The sequence below is a fragment of the Tasmannia lanceolata genome, unplaced genomic scaffold (genome assembly GCF_043159265.1).
Source record: "Tasmannia lanceolata isolate RefF3 unplaced genomic scaffold, GAP_Taslan_0.1 ptg000020l, whole genome shotgun sequence".
Taxonomy (NCBI): domain Eukaryota; kingdom Viridiplantae; phylum Streptophyta; class Magnoliopsida; order Canellales; family Winteraceae; genus Tasmannia; species Tasmannia lanceolata.
The window spans coordinates 8,676,519-8,692,131 of NW_027518697.1; the positions used below are offsets into that span (position 1 = coordinate 8,676,519).

At 38.0% G+C, this 15,613-nt stretch overlaps 1 protein-coding gene across 3 annotated transcripts; it reads left to right on the top strand.

Moving 5' to 3' along the window:
- The first annotated feature begins 7,873 nt into the window (after positions 1 to 7,873).
- LOC143855101 (reticulon-like protein B8) lies at positions 7,874 to 14,908 on the top strand. Of its 3 annotated transcripts, XM_077365288.1 has the most exons (7): positions 7,874 to 8,046; positions 8,284 to 8,331; positions 9,856 to 10,078; positions 10,251 to 10,431; positions 10,535 to 10,676; positions 12,669 to 12,738; positions 14,491 to 14,908. In XM_077365288.1, the coding sequence occupies exons 3-7, from the start codon at positions 9,868 to 9,870 to the stop codon at positions 14,652 to 14,654; spliced, it is 768 nt and encodes a 255-aa protein (XP_077221403.1). In that variant the 5' UTR covers positions 7,874 to 8,046; positions 8,284 to 8,331; positions 9,856 to 9,867; the 3' UTR covers positions 14,655 to 14,908. The 3 variants fall into 3 exon arrangements, with proteins under 3 accessions (XP_077221403.1, XP_077221401.1, XP_077221402.1); XM_077365286.1 differs by lacking the exon at positions 8,284 to 8,331 and having other exon boundaries at positions 7,875 to 8,046; XM_077365287.1 differs by lacking the exons at positions 7,874 to 8,046; positions 8,284 to 8,331 and adding an exon at positions 8,064 to 8,220.
- The last annotated feature ends 705 nt before the right edge of the window (positions 14,909 to 15,613 follow it).

The following is a 15,613-nucleotide window of genomic DNA, read 5'->3' on the forward strand; positions in this document are numbered from 1 at the left end:
TCTAGGGCTAGGGTTTTGGAAGGATGAAACCCTAATCGTCTTTAACTTGTCAAGAGGGTATTTCGGTCAAAACGTAACATAGGTATTGATATTTTTCTTGTAGATGTTAAGAAGACGCGTGCCCAGTACAGACCTACGGGAACGTCCAATTTTTAGCTGCCACGTGTCTATTCTAATTAAACATCATATGAGGGGTACTGTGGCAAAGCCTACCATCCGCAAGTGCACCTGATTAGATTTATGTTATCGGACCACGTAACATTTTAATGGTAAAAAAAGGGCGATGAAAAATTCGCACCCCCTTAAGATAAATCGCACACCTGTCACGTTAAAAACCGTTAAAGTCTACCACATATCCTCCTTTCCAGGGGTGCGAATTATCCTAAAGGGGGTGCAAATTTATCATTGCCCCTAAAAAATGCCTTTGGCGGATGCGGATCCAAATTAGTGCAACTTGGGCGGGCTCAACCCGAACCCGACAAGGTTCAACCGGGAAAAAAGTCGGGTTGGGTTGAGTTTGGGTGGGGTTCGGGTTCGGGTTCGGGTTGAGTTTTCTCAACCCACGTCACTGATAGCCCTCTGACAGACATGCCACTGGGTTATTTCTCAGGTATACGAAAGGCATGCCCCGTCACTGAAAGGACTCCAACAACCCAGATGAAATGCTTGTTGCAAGTGGTCACCAAGCACAAATAAAGCACTAGAAAATGCATTTTATTGTACATTTTTACATTGAGAATTCTATGAAGATGTGGCATCAAAACAGAGCCATATGGATCAGATGGTTAGGAACATACTATGGAGAAATGGACCGAGTGCGTGGAGGGTAAAATTTCATGGAAGATAAGTTTTAGGCGCAACTTCTTTGACAAAGAAATGGAGTGAGTTACTAAGCTATTGGAGACATTGGGTTTATGCTACATCAAAAAGACTGGCAGAGATAAAAGGGTTTGTGATAGGGAGAAAATACGATAGGACCGTTAGATCCCGCCACATGTCACCCTTATACCAAAGGAATCTAATTATGATCAAGAATAGTATAAGGAAAAATAAATAAATTCCCCTTTTACTTTAGACACATGGCATACATGCTAATGCATGGCAAACACACCTACAAGTGGCAAACATGCTAAAAACATGGCATGCACAAGGACAAATGGCTTATACACCAAAACATGGTGTAAGAACTCTAAGCCTATAAAAGGCACCCCCTTGCTCAATGGTAAAGGACACTCTTCTTCCCCCATAAGCATATTTTTCTCCAGTAGTCTTGCTTAGATATTTGTGATACCAATACCTGACTTGAGCGTCAGAGGGTGCCCCCGAGTCCCCACTCCGGAGCTCTTCTAACGTTGTTTTCTATGAGCAATGAGCATAGGCACCCATGAATAGGAGCTCTACCAACCTAAGCTGCTGGTTTTGCCACAAACGCTCGCCCGACGCGCAGATATGGATTTTGGCATCATCAGTTTGGATATGGAGTTCCTCCGGAGTTTGAAAAAATGATTTTACTTTTTTATTTCCCAAGCTACAATAATATCAGAATATTTGACATCCACAAAATCAAAGTTGTCATTTGGGTTTGTATTTCAACCATTTTTTGAATGGGTAATGATATTTCCACCCAATTTCCTAGCAGTTTCACCACCTTTTGTTTGGTCTTTTTCCGAAAATAGGGTGGAAATATCATTTCCCTTTCTGAATTATCACAAGCCTTGCTGTGAACCGATTTATAATGCACGTAAACTCATCTTGCTAGTAGCGTGTTGGATGACTCGGGTCCATCTTACTAGAGTGAGTACTCATTGAGACTGAGAGATGCTCCACAAATGACAATAGTTTTGATCAATCAGACTCACATTTATTAGACTAAGTTAAAGAGCTTTATGTTGGCACTCATTTCAACTTATTCACTTGGGCCTGGTTCATTTTGGATTATGAGAATTGATTTTGAGTCCAAAACTGATTACTGGATTTAAAATTGTGTTAATTTTGAGTCCAATAATTATTTATGGACACAAAATGGCAAAGTATATACTTTGTTCGATACAAACTGTGTTTATGTACTCTAAGGTTCCACTTTGATAATGAGAAAGATTTCTGCATATACTCCTAATTTGGTTAATAATAAGTGATTAAGTGAATCAACTCAACAGAGAGGCTTTCAACAGAGAATATGGGGAGAGCGGTAGAGCCCTGTGCCGCGTTTGGTTTTCACCATGGGATTAATCACAAAAATTTCTCTCTAGCTCTCTCTTTTCTTTTCTTTTCTTTTCTTGTTTGATTCTTTCTTTATTTAGATTCGGAATGAATTTACTTGGATCCACCTTATACATGGGTTAGAAGGAGATGGTGGGTCCTCCTAGCAAAATATGAAGTATAAATTGGCGGTCCCGACATGCTATAAGGACCATTCTCTGCCCCCCATGGAGCAAATTCCTAGCTCCGCCCCTGGGCTACTATAATTGGGGTGATCAACTAACCTTCCTCCAATCCTTCCAATCCCCACCTTTTCTCCCCTCCTTTTCAAATCCCTGCTATTCCCTTCTTTTCTCCTCCTCCACAAAAGGGTTGGCAGGCTCTCAATGCTTTGAGCATGGTACCTTGAATCATGCTCGATTGGTTCTGCTTGGAATACTATTTTCTTACATATATATCTTGATTTTGTTTAACGAATTTTCTTGTGTATGAAATCTGTTATATTCATTTAGTTCATGTATCAACAGACTACTCATAAAAAGGCTGTCCCCAAGCAAAATTTTCATTAGTCACAACATCAACAAACACAGAGAATTCGTTAAACAAAATCAAGATATAAACCCATGGATGACCGGCAGGGGTGGAGGCACATATAGCATGAGGGGGATCTTGGCTCCCCAATGACTTGCAAAATCCCTTTTATATTGCATGGAAATGCATGCATGCTTGGCTAGTTAAGCTAAGTGTAAATTAGCCCCCTACTCCTGCCAAGTGTAAATTCCTAGCTCCACCCCTGATGACTGGAGTCATCTTCCCAATATGTTAGCAGTTGCCACAGCATCAGAGTCGAAACCACCCTAATCAATTTTCAAAATAAAAAAGCATACTATAAATCGAAGACTAACATGAAACCAAAAGGCCATTGAGTGAATAGATTGACAACTGATCAGTTGCATGGACAGTACACCATTATATAGTGTATACTAGGCCATACAGACTATGTCGGAATTATATTTCTGATATGAGTCATGAGCACATTACATATTTTGGCGTATAGCGTTGCTTATTTTTTTGAGGGATTAAGAGTGCTAAACCGTGACATTACATAAAAGTGAGAAAACACTTCCAAAACAGGATTTCATATGGAATATAAAGACGAAGATGGAATTGACCTATGATTTGGTCATTTCCACTGATTTTTTTTCATTTCGTGGGGATTCAAGCTCACTTCCTTGGCTTCCTTGAGCATGTGTCACACCATAGGGTCTGTTCAGTTGCGACGGGGAACTGAAAACGGAAAGGAAAATAGGTACATATTCTACGGAAACAGGCTAAAATGGACGTCTTGTTGCGTGGATAATGAAAGCGCGAGGAAAGCGTTAGTGGAATCATTAAAATCTCGCATGTCATTTCCGTTTCCACGGTTCCAAATCCATCGCAAACGCTCGGATTCAAATTATTTTCCCCTTATCGAGACTCACTAAACTAACATCATCGAAAGAAAAAAAGCCCTAAGTCGAGCTTCTACCCTCTCATCGTCTCCACTCTCGTCCGACTACTTCGCCACCGTCGTCTCCACTCTCTGGCTACTCTCTCTCTCTCTCTCTCTCTCTCTCTCTCTCTCTCTCTCTCTCTCTCTCTCGTAATGGAGATGTAGGGATCGAACCTTGTACCTTTCTCTCTCTCTCTTTCACTGCCATTTTTTCATTTTTTTAGAAGATTAAACTCCCATTCAACTCTGATTTTTGTTTTTTAGGGTTTCATTGAATCTATTTCTATTTCTTTTATATTTGCAAAAACCCCTAATCTGGTTTGATTTCTATTTCTTTCATTGATTCTATTTCTATTTCATTGAATCTATTTCTATTTCTTTCTCTGCCATTGTTTTGATTTTTTTTAGATTGGGGTTTTTGTTTTCGTTGAATCTATTTCTATTTATTTCTCTGCCATTGCAAAAACCTCTAATCTGCTTTTGATTTGTTTAGATTTAGCTTTGGCTTTCTGATTTTTTTAAAGTTCTTAAATATGATTAGGGGTTTATATGATGGTTCGGATTAGGGTTTAGGTGAAACCCTCTTTCATATGTTTTGATTATTTCAGATCTTATGTGAAACCTTTGATTTTTGAGCTTAATTTTTTAAACTCATTTCAGATCTTGTGTGAAACCCTTGATTTTTGAGCTTATTTTTTGAAACGCATTTCAGATATTGTGTGAAACCCCCTTCCATAATGTTGTGTGAAACCCATTTCAAATCATGTGTGAAACCCCTTTTCATATGTTTTCTGAAACCCATTTCTTACCTGTTTCTTTTTCATTTTCTGGCAACTGAATGCACACACATGCAGCTTTCTTAGCTATTTCTTTACCTTTTCTTTTCCCACTGCCATGTCATTTCCGTTTCTTTTCCGTTTCCGCTGCGCAACTGAACAGACCCATAGGGTTTGCCTTTATTTTCCAAACAAAATTCTGTTTTGCTAGCAGCCCTCTAAAACTTGAATAGTTTAGATCATCCATTCATGAGTTGGTCTGGTGCACATACTTTCATACTTTCACGAGGACTGATAGCAAAGCAAAATCCATCTTGTAAAATGCCTTTCTACGAAAGTCCCTAGCAAATCCCTTTAAAAAAAAGTACAGTTGGCCTAATGATCCAAACCATTCATTTGTTGTCCCGCAACGTAAGTAGGTTGTACACCGTAGATCATTTGCATAGGATGATCCTAACCCTCTGATTTGTAGAGGGACTGAGGTTCGGATCATCCTATCTACGAGGCTCAAACCTATTTATGTTGTGGCCCAAGTTGCCCAACAATTGAACGGTTTGAATCATCCTATGAAGTGGGCCCCCCACTCTACTTTTCCACTAGACTTTACTCTCACACGGCATATAAAAAGTCACAAAGATGTATATTTAAAAGTGCAAAGACGATGAAGTCTCCATCAATACTCTCCATCGTACAATAAATACATACGAGAGGGGATAGAATCTGAGGAAGATTAGATGTCCATTCATGACCTACCGAATGGTTCAAAGAGTTTTCCAATCAAGGGTAAACCCATGTAACTCATCTCATACTCTTTTTTATTTTATTTTATGGGTTAGGCGGACCCGACCAGATATATAAATAAGAGCGAATTTATGGGTAAGCTGGGGTTAGGCAGACCCCGACCAGATATATAAATAAGAAAGAAAGATACAACATGAAGAGCGAGAACAACCCCAATCATGTGAGATGGGGAGAACAAACAAAAACCAAAAAGGAGCAAGATAAGCAAAGAAGGGGGAGAAACCCCTACAAACAAAGAGGGGAAACATAGAGGGGAAACATCTAAACCCCGAATTACCAAACTCATCTCAGACTCAATTGAAGAATAAAAGGGCAAGGTCTAATTACCAAACTTAGTCCCTAACCATATGATCAAAGGGCTATTGTTTTAGGGTAAGTGATCAAGCCTAATCAGAAAACATCCTTTGTAACTAGATCTTACCGACTGTTTCAAGTTTTGTGACTCAATTGATCCCTAGAGTCGAGCTGAAACTCGCCAAGTCGGGGAGACCTCTGTGGTTCTAGTGATGGATTGAGTCTTAGCAAATCAAGTCGGGTATTAGGCTCGGATGATTTGCATTAGCTAAGTCACAGACCAAGTTGTTGTGGTTTACATCAGGGATTTGAGGATAGTCAAGGGATAAAACTAATTACTGAAGTAATTTAGTTGACTAATATGAGGATTTGACCATAACCCACAAATCTCCTCTATATCGTAGCCATTCATTTTTTGTGAAGTTCCTTCCACAGAGTATGAACCATTGATGATATGCTCTCTAGGTTTTCTTGGCACAACCCAGGCGTATGTTTGGCTGCACAAAATCCAAGATGACATAAAAGTTTTGCTTGGCATTTGGGTGCCAAATCAGCAAAACCACTTGTTTCATTTCCAATTATTGAAATCCCTGAAGACAACCAGGGATGTCTCCTGAATAATCATTTTCATATCTGCCGATGTGTCACCCTTGTCTCCTCACAAATAAATCCAAGCCAAAAACCACAAAAGGTAGTCTTTTGCTTGGATTTCTTGGGAATGTTGCTCTCTCTCTCTCTCTCTCTCTCTCTCTCTCTCTCTCTCTCTCTCTCTTCTGTCTCTATATTAGTAATGACACTCCCTACCACTACTCTACGACCTCGATAACCAAATACTACTTAACACTATACTACGAGGTAACATATAAATCCCACATATCTCCTCCCTGTTGACTACTTACACGACTACTCCATGAGGTAAATACCCGCAGCCAAGACAATGTTTTAGGATCATCCAATTATGTTGGCACCAGCTACAAGACCCTGCTTATGTTTGCATGTCTTTAAACCACATTATCTATATTAGGCCCTGTTAGTTTTGTTCGTTTAAGATTATGACAACCGATTGTGAGTGCCAAATTGATTATTGGTAAAGTTAAGTCCAATAATCGGTTTGGCACTCACAATCGGTTGTCATAATCTTAAACGAACATAGCCTTATAGTATATAATATAATATAGATTCCCATAATTTAATTGTGTTGGCTAAGGCATTTAATATCTTTAATGAACCCACACAACGTTTCCAAAGGGGTCTCATTTTGACTAAGAAATACTGAGGGACGTAGGTAAAACCTCTTGCCAATGGCCCCACTAAGATTGGATCATAAGGCGACTATTAAGACTCAACCAAGAAAAGCCAAGTCAATTTTTGTGGGCACGACGGTTAGATATCCATTCAACGTTAGACTAGACTATGTGGGTTAACGAAGGTTCCACTTCCTACTACTTGTTGATTAATGATGCTAATATAGTGATGATATTTTATTAGGGGTTGAGCGCTAGTTCAATTGGGAGATATGTTATTCAACCCTTAGGGTCGAAGGTTCAATCCCAACTCATCTACAAGAAAAAGAGATTTTATACGCTGTGCGCATGTGAAGTTCAATATTTTTCAAAATGTATAGTTAGGCCCACTTCATAGGATGATCTAAACCATTCATTTGTTGGACTTGGGCCACAATGTAAATAGGTCGTGGCCCGTAATTCATCTCCATATAATGATACTGAGTTTATGATCTTTAAATTGGTAGAATGACTGCACATTGTAGAAACCTCTATCGATCCGAAACTTAGGATCAATATACGGAGATGATTGAAGAGTATAGTTGGGTCCACTTCAAAGGATGATCCAAAACCGTTCATTTGTTGTGCCACAACATATATAGTTTGTACCCCGTAATTCATCTCCATAGAATGATTCTAAGTTTCCGATCTTTAAATTGGTAGAATGACTGCACATTGTAGAAACCTCTATAGATCGGAAACTCAGGATCATCCTATGGAGATGATTTATGGGCCACAACCTATTTATGTTGTATTTTTAATAATTACACAAACTCAGCTTGTCTCTTTCTTTTTTAATCGGCTCGTGGGAGCTTTTTGGGAACTGTAATAACCATTCACATCTCTTTAAATAATAAAAGACAAGAAAATTTAGTGCAAATATCAAAACATGGTTCTGGATGGTAAATTGGCGCCTGATTCTGGTAATCCAAATGTACCCGTCAAAGAAAGGAGTTCCATTATAAAAATAAGGGAGTGCCAAGCATGACTTTCCTTTATATTATTATACGAGTTCAAACGAAAAATCCGTTCCTTCTAGATAAGCGGGCTCTTTGTTATTCTTCCGAGCACGCAATTAACAGGCGGTCGTTCAAAAATAAAAAAACACGATCTCTCTCTCTCTCTCTCTCCGTTATTTATAAATCATTTCTACTCCCTACCTTCCTCAGTTTTAATCCCACCGAAACCCTAGATTCTACTGGTTAGTCTTCTCCTCCTCCTCTTCATTTTTTTCTTCTCTCATCTCTCGTTCTTTCTTTTTCCTTGTGTATTTTCTATCCAAAGAAGCAATCTTAAAGAACGAAGACATCTGGATAATCTAGGGCTTTAGTCTTTTGTTGATTTGAGTTTCTCCGTGCTTTTTAGCTTGATTTAGGTAAATGCTTTATGAAATCTTCAACTCTGCTTTCGTTTTGATTTTCTCTCTATCTTGATTTAGGTAATGATTTATGAAATCTTGAACTCTGCTCTCTCTATCTTGATTTAGGTAATGCTTTATGAAATCTTGAACTCTTCCTCTGTTATTTGAAGAGTTTTGGCTATGAACATCTCAAAGATTTCTGGCTGTAATCTTTTGTAGCTTTGACTGTTCTTGTTGCATGCCGATTTTTAGTTTAATTTAGTTTATTGTATGGTATCTGTTGGTTTCTTCTATATTTTCTTGTTTCCTTGTGGAATTTCTCCATCAATGGATCTTGATGAGGTTAATCATGTGAAGGTTTTGTGTTTAATCTTATGTGGATTCAGTTTTAATTGTACTTCATATGTTTCTTTTTCAGAATTATCTCATTTATTTCTCAAATTCCTGCCAGCACCGATCATAAATGAGTTTAAATATCTGAAAGACTTAGGGTTTGAGTCTGATATAGCTTTAATTTCTTCATTTTTTCTTGTGATGTTTAGCTTTATTTAGTTAAGGATGTGAAATAAACGGGTTATTCTTCTCGATGTCTTTCCTTTTTCATGTTTTGTTATTTGATTCTGAAATCCCTGCAAGAATGATCTTGAAGAGCTAAAACATCTGAAAGATTGGGGTTTTTATGTGTTATAGGTTTTATTTTCTTGTTTTTGTGTGGCTTTTTATTTGATTTTATTATTAGGCCATGTTTGGCAACTGTGGATTTTTTTTTCATGGAATTTTAGCTTACCAAGTGTTGAGAGAAGGGTTGGAAGAGTGGGAGAGGAACAAAATTGAGAGGGCATGAATGAGTAGAGGGTGAGAATTGGATGAAAAACAGAGAAAAGAAAAACTCTACTAAAAATAGAGTTTTGTTATCCATATTTTTCAGCCACTTGGCACCATCTCCTTGCTCATTCCCTCTCAAATCTCTCCCTCTCCCACCACATTATAATCTAATATTCCATGGAGAAAAGTTTCCTTGGCCCTGTTTGGATTGGAAGAATTTTGTGGGAAAGTTTGGAAAGGAAAAATATTTCTAAAATGTCCTACTTTTTTCACATACCGAAAAAGATAATTGGAACCAATTATATTCAATTTTTGTTTAGAGGGACCTTCAAATGATATCACTCTAAAGTAACCATAATCACATCATATCCCTCTAAATTGTGGGAAGAAAAAAATTTTCCCAAGAAATTTTTTTTCCATCATCAATGTTTTTCTTGCAATCCAAACAGGTCCATTGTGGAAAGAAAATATTTTCCCAAGAAAAAAAAATTCCATCATAAATGTTTTTCTTGCAATCCAAACAGGGCCTTGGCATACAAAATCACTTCTAGGTCCTTTTCTTACTGTTATTTTGCCTTTAATGTGTCTGCCAGCAATGGGTTTTAAATTTGAATAGTGTATCTTGTTAGATTGATGCGTCTTTCTTGCTGAACATTTTTGGGGTTTTCTCTAAAATACAATCATATTTTGCGAAAAAATTGGTGCTTGTAGTCTAAAATTTAAATACCTTTTAATAACAATGAGTGGTGAAGTGCCAGTAATATGAAACGTCCGGTGCTATTGAGTTCAGTTTCTGAGAATGGATTTTCGTGGTTTCTCTTGAAGGTAAAAGGAAGAATGCCTGAGCGCATGGCATATACAGCAGAGAATCTTTTGAACAACGTAATGGAAACAATCGCTGAAAATGTTCCGATGCAGAAAATCGCTGAAAATGTTCCGATGAAGAAATCTGCACCCTTTCGTGAGGAAGAAAAGCCTGTGTCTGGACAGACGAATAAACTCTTTGGACGCCAGAAGACTCTGCATAATGTTTTGGGTGGTGGAAAATGTAAGCGCCTTTATATTTTTATGACATAGGGTATCCCCACCCATTTAGGGCAGGACAAATCCCTACGGATGCACGCAATCACGCATAAACATAAGCTTCTTTATTTGCTCTCTGTAAAAAGGCTACTTCTCCGTGCACTTTCTGATTCCTTTCCCTTTCATTGAACGTGTAGCTGCTGATGTGTTGTTATGGAGGAACAAGAAGATCTCTTCAAGTGTCTTGCTTGGTGCGACGGCTGTCTGGGTGCTTTTTGAATGGCTGAATTATAATTTTATGACTCTTGTATCCTTTGCACTAGTTCTAGGCATGCTTATGCAGTTCATTTTGAGCAATGCTTCGGGCTTACTGAACAGGTAGTTGAAACACATGCTGTTGTGCATTCAAGTATCAAAAAGTCACATTAAAAAACTATGGCTAATATCAACACCTATGTTTGTGATTGGTCCCTGCCAACAGGTCCCCATCTCAAGTTCCTCGCCTTGTTTTGCCTGATGAGCTATTTGTGAACATAGCTGTTAATGTTGGTGCTGAAGTTAACCGATTCTTGCTGTTTCTTCAAGATGTTGCAACTGGAGGAAACTTGAAGCAATTTCTTGCGGTATGTTTTCTGGTCAAATGGACTTTTTCTGCTTATTAGTTTTTTTTCATGTATGGTAACATTATTCTGAAACCTGAATAATTGCCAATCTTTTTTGTATAAAAAAAATCACTAATATTTTGGATAGGAAGATGCCTGTGTATCCTACTTCCTTAACTCTTAAGTTCCCATGTGCATGATAGTATTGTGTTTGTTTCCATGAGAAATCTCATCTGCTCTGTGAACACAGATATGCCTATGAATAATTTAAAAGGCGTTTATGTTGCTCTCTGGAGAAACTTATACTCCTATTTTATTAGGGCTCCTATTGCATCAATGGCTCTAATTTGATCTTTCACCTTTGGTGTTTCCGGACTCCTTTAATTTTCTTTGCAGTATTTTCTTTTTTCCACCCACACAGCCTTCATATAATATGCTATGTTTCATAAATGGGTGTTCACTCATCTAGTTATGCCCTACACCCCTTTTTCCTTATCATGGGTGAGGTTGGTTGAGGCAGACCAAACCTGTTACAAGATAACCCTATAACTCCTTGGGGTCCTTGAGCCGGTACCACACGTTCTCTTGAGGTATAGGAAAGTGCTCCAATGCTCGACTATTGAGGGGATTCATACCTTGGTATACTCTTTGAGCGTAGGGTAAATGAACTATTACTAGGAAACAAACACATGATAATGGTCAGCAATGGATCGCCCAGTTATTATTAACTAGTACTCAGACAAGAAATCACCCAAGGAAAAACCTAGTTCTCTTGGCAACTCAATGATTGATGTGGCAACCTTTTATCGACTCGGATGAGTCAAAGAAGTTTTTGATCAACTCTGTAGGACCAAAACCGACTCAACTTGGGCAAGCTAATGATTAACTTGGGAAGCTTTCAAACAATGCCTAGACACTAAGTATGGATTAATTTAAACATTGAAACAGCTAAAGTATTGGGTGCTGTTCCTGATATTTTACAGGTCAAGACCTGTCAAGTAGCTATAGTCAGAGCATATATTGGATGAAAAAAAATAACAAAATGAGAAAGAAGCAGAGTGTGGTTTCGCCTACCATGAATATCTAACTAGCTCATGCTGGAGGGAACAATAAAGAAAATAAATCAAGCACATTAAAAAATGGCTAGGACATAGGACTTAAGTGACTCACTAGCTACATCTTTATCTGGACTGAACAAATTAATAAAACTGGGGAGCAGACTTATATACACATTGGAGTAGAAAATCTCTTTCAAAATGGCCTGTCCAAAGATTAAAATAAATAGTAATACTAAAGAACATATGCATATGTGGGTGGATGTTTGAGTTCTTTATTACACACTAAGAGGCAAGTCTCCTATTTGGTGCTTCTTACTTCTACATGCGGCAAAAGTTTTCTAAACGGTTCCCATCTATGGATGAACCATACTGTTGATGGGTCATGATCGAAAACTCTGGCTGGTTTGATGTTGCTCCTCCTTCCAGTTAATGACCAACAAATGGGCTGTCAAAGTTTCTGCGACCAATTGTTCACATTCATCTCCATGGATTGGAGGGCTAGTGTTGTCCAGCTACAAATTTTTGGATCACGAGCTATCTTTGGTCTTGTTATCCATCCATTGGTCTGTCCCGCTTGAGCAAACATGTCCTATATGTCTTGTTAAGAACATCCACTGGGAAATTTACCTGTTGTTGACTAATAGAGAAATCTGCTCCATATTTTTGAATATGATCAATTTAATTTCCATCTGAATGAATTCGGGATGTTTTATACTTTTGCATGCTGGAACTACTTTCAGTTGCATCCCTCTTGAAAATTTTGTTTGCTTAGCCTCAGCTCAAAATATTATGTCGAATTTCTTATTAAAAATTTGTCAAATGTGGAAGTAATTACAATCTCAAGAAGGGAATCTCTCTGTTTATTTTCAACTTCCTAATAGGCATTCCTTTTTGATAATGTGTCTCCTTTAATTATTTACATCTCTAAAGGTTGAATTATTATTTATCATTTCAGACTGTAGCAAGCTTGTGGGTTGCTGCCATAATTGGGACCTGGTGCAATTTTCTCTCTGTCTTGTATATTGGTGAGAAATGTTACCTTTTTTGACTTATATCATCTTTTATGCTTGCATTTCTTTTACTAGTTTCCTCGCATTTCTATTTCTCCCTTGCATGTTGCATGCACTGCATGCACATGAATACATAAATGGGTTCTCATTTTCTTGGTGGTGTTATTTTTTACTTCTTTAAAATTAATCTACAGAGATAGAAACTTTTCTTGAGAAATTTACCATGTTATGGATGCTTTGATCTTTTCTCAAATGCAGTGTATGTAGTGTTATTAATGGTTAAGCGGCTATCTTTTTTCATGCCACCGTAGTTACCAGAAGCTTCCTAGTTGTATGGGAAGCTCACTTCAAAAGCTCAGTTCTGTTCGCTTTCCAAATTTAGAGGAAGGCACGCCTCCCACCCGCTTCCTGCATGCTTCTTATGCATTTTCTGTAATTAATAGCGCTCTTCCTATTTAGGGAGATTTTATATGGTGGCCGACCTTTACATGTAAAAGTCGGAGAGCGAAACCCCCCCTACCTTGATTTTTTATCCAACAAAAGCCCCCTTTTTTGACTTTTTGTTGGATAAAAAATCAAGGGTGGGGAGTTTTCTCTCTCTCCGCCCTTGTTTCCACACGGTCGGTCGCCATATAATTTCTCCTATTCAGGTGATTATTTTGTCCTTAAAAGGATATATTCTTTTCTTTTGGTAATGTTGAAGGAGAGTATATATTAAAAAGATTTTATTTAAAACTTAAAAATCCATCATAATTTTCAAAATAAACCTATGTTTTCTAAAAACTTAACATTAAATTTACATGAATAAAACATGTGAAACTATAAATTCCTAAAACTTGTAATTCCAATGATTTGCAAAGTCTTATTTTCCACTTGTAATCCTTACCAACATTCCCTTCCTCTCCATTGTTTCAAAACTCTCCCGTGTCAGTCGGCCCCTTTTACCTTGTCCGTATTTTTGTCCGAGTTTTCATTTTGCCCTACAAAGTCAATAAAAACTCCTTTGACTCTCCCGAGTTATGATCACATGAACCAAGTATTCAAACGTGTCAACCGAGTACTCGACCACATCCTGCTGAGTCAACTGGTATTTGCTTTGACCACACTTTCTTGTTCGCTTCCAATAAGCTTTTTACATGATTCATATTGACTTTCAATGATGCTTCCCCCCCTCCGTTTCCTCTTTTGCTTTCTTTAGATCTTTTCACATCCTGCATTTTCTCTTTTTAAACTCCTTGCTTCTTGCTTTTGCTTCCCGTATTGCTTCTCGCACTCACTTCCTACTTTGGCAACTACGATTCTAAATGTGTTAAAAATAATGTTACAAGTTAGTGTATTTTTGTGCACTCCAAAAAAAAGGAACTAACCAAGTTTGTAATCTGAACTGATATAATAAATAAATGAGAGCCAAGACTAGGAGTTTCTTCACTACTTTGTGCAAATTTGTTTATTGCCAAGGGGAAAGTGGCTCTGTGCATGTTGAGTCCTCATGATCAGGGTTATTATGATTTGGGTCCTTTAGCCCATAGCTTCTATCACAAGAATTCATACAATACAAAGGTGATTTGGTCAGTTTTTCATGAATCAATGGTATTTCTCATCAGAAACATCTTACATTTAACTTGCATTTTTTAAATACCAGAGCATGATTTCAGTTACTTGTAGAAGATACATATATGCATAATGCATGTGTAAATCTATCCACATTTTTAAGAACTCCTTGACCAGAAAATTATTAATGTATGAGAATTTTTTTGGCTTATTCAGGCTTTGTTGCTGCCCATACTCTGCCTGTGCTGTACGAGAGGTACGAAGAGCAAGTCGACAACTTTTTCTATAATCTGCTTGGACAGCTCCAACAGCAGTACCAGAGGATGGACTCTGGCATACTCAGAAAAATGCCCAGTTTCAGGGGAAGGAAGTATGAATAAACTCAGTAATTATTCTCACATTCTTCTTGTTTACTTTTCCGGCCTGGTCTCTGTATCCACTGTAATGACATTTTCTTTGTAAACTTAGTCGACTGTAATGCCGTTGTCTCTGTAAACTTAGGATGAGAATTGGACCTGTTACCATTCTTATACACAAAAATTGCTCACATTTTTGTAGCAGATTGTCTTGAATTGTGATTTACCATTGAAGGACTGGAAAAGCAATGAAATGAATTACTTTGATATCTGAAAAAGAGTGTTTCTAATGCATGTGTGCATAGCTATCCATGTGTATTGGTGTATGTGTTTACTGAGATTTTATATGATCAGTGCCTGTGAAGTTCAGTATTTTTCAGAAAGTAAACTGGGGCCCGCTTCTTAGGATGATCAAAACCGTTAATTTGATGGGCCACAACGTATACAGGCCGTACTTTGTAAATAATCTCCATGGGCTGATCCTAATCCTCCAATCCATAGAGGTTTCTATGATGTGCAATATCTTTTCAGATTGGAGGGGTAGGATCATCCATGGGTTGGGTGATGTGGATCAAATATGCGTGTGCAAATATCAGAACTTTCTATATATACTGGGGTGGAAATATCATTTCTTAACACTTGTTGGAATTCCAAGGAGGAGTCCGGGGAGCCACAATTCTTCTTTTTTACAGAGAAGCATAGTTAGTGATCTCTATTTCATTGATTTGAAAGAACTATGTGGGAGGAGGGGCCTGAGAGCACTTTATATAGCCTATCAATGTAAGGAGCTTTCCATCAACATTCCTTGCCCAGGATAGTTGTTATTTGTGATTCTTCAATAAGAGGTGGATGGAGACGAGTTGGCCCTTGATATTTGATCCTAACAGCAGCCTACTTTTTAAGAGGCTGCTGTTGGATCAAATATCAAGGGTGGTACTTTTGACGTACCACCTTCACAGGACTTGACGGTCGGCCACCATATA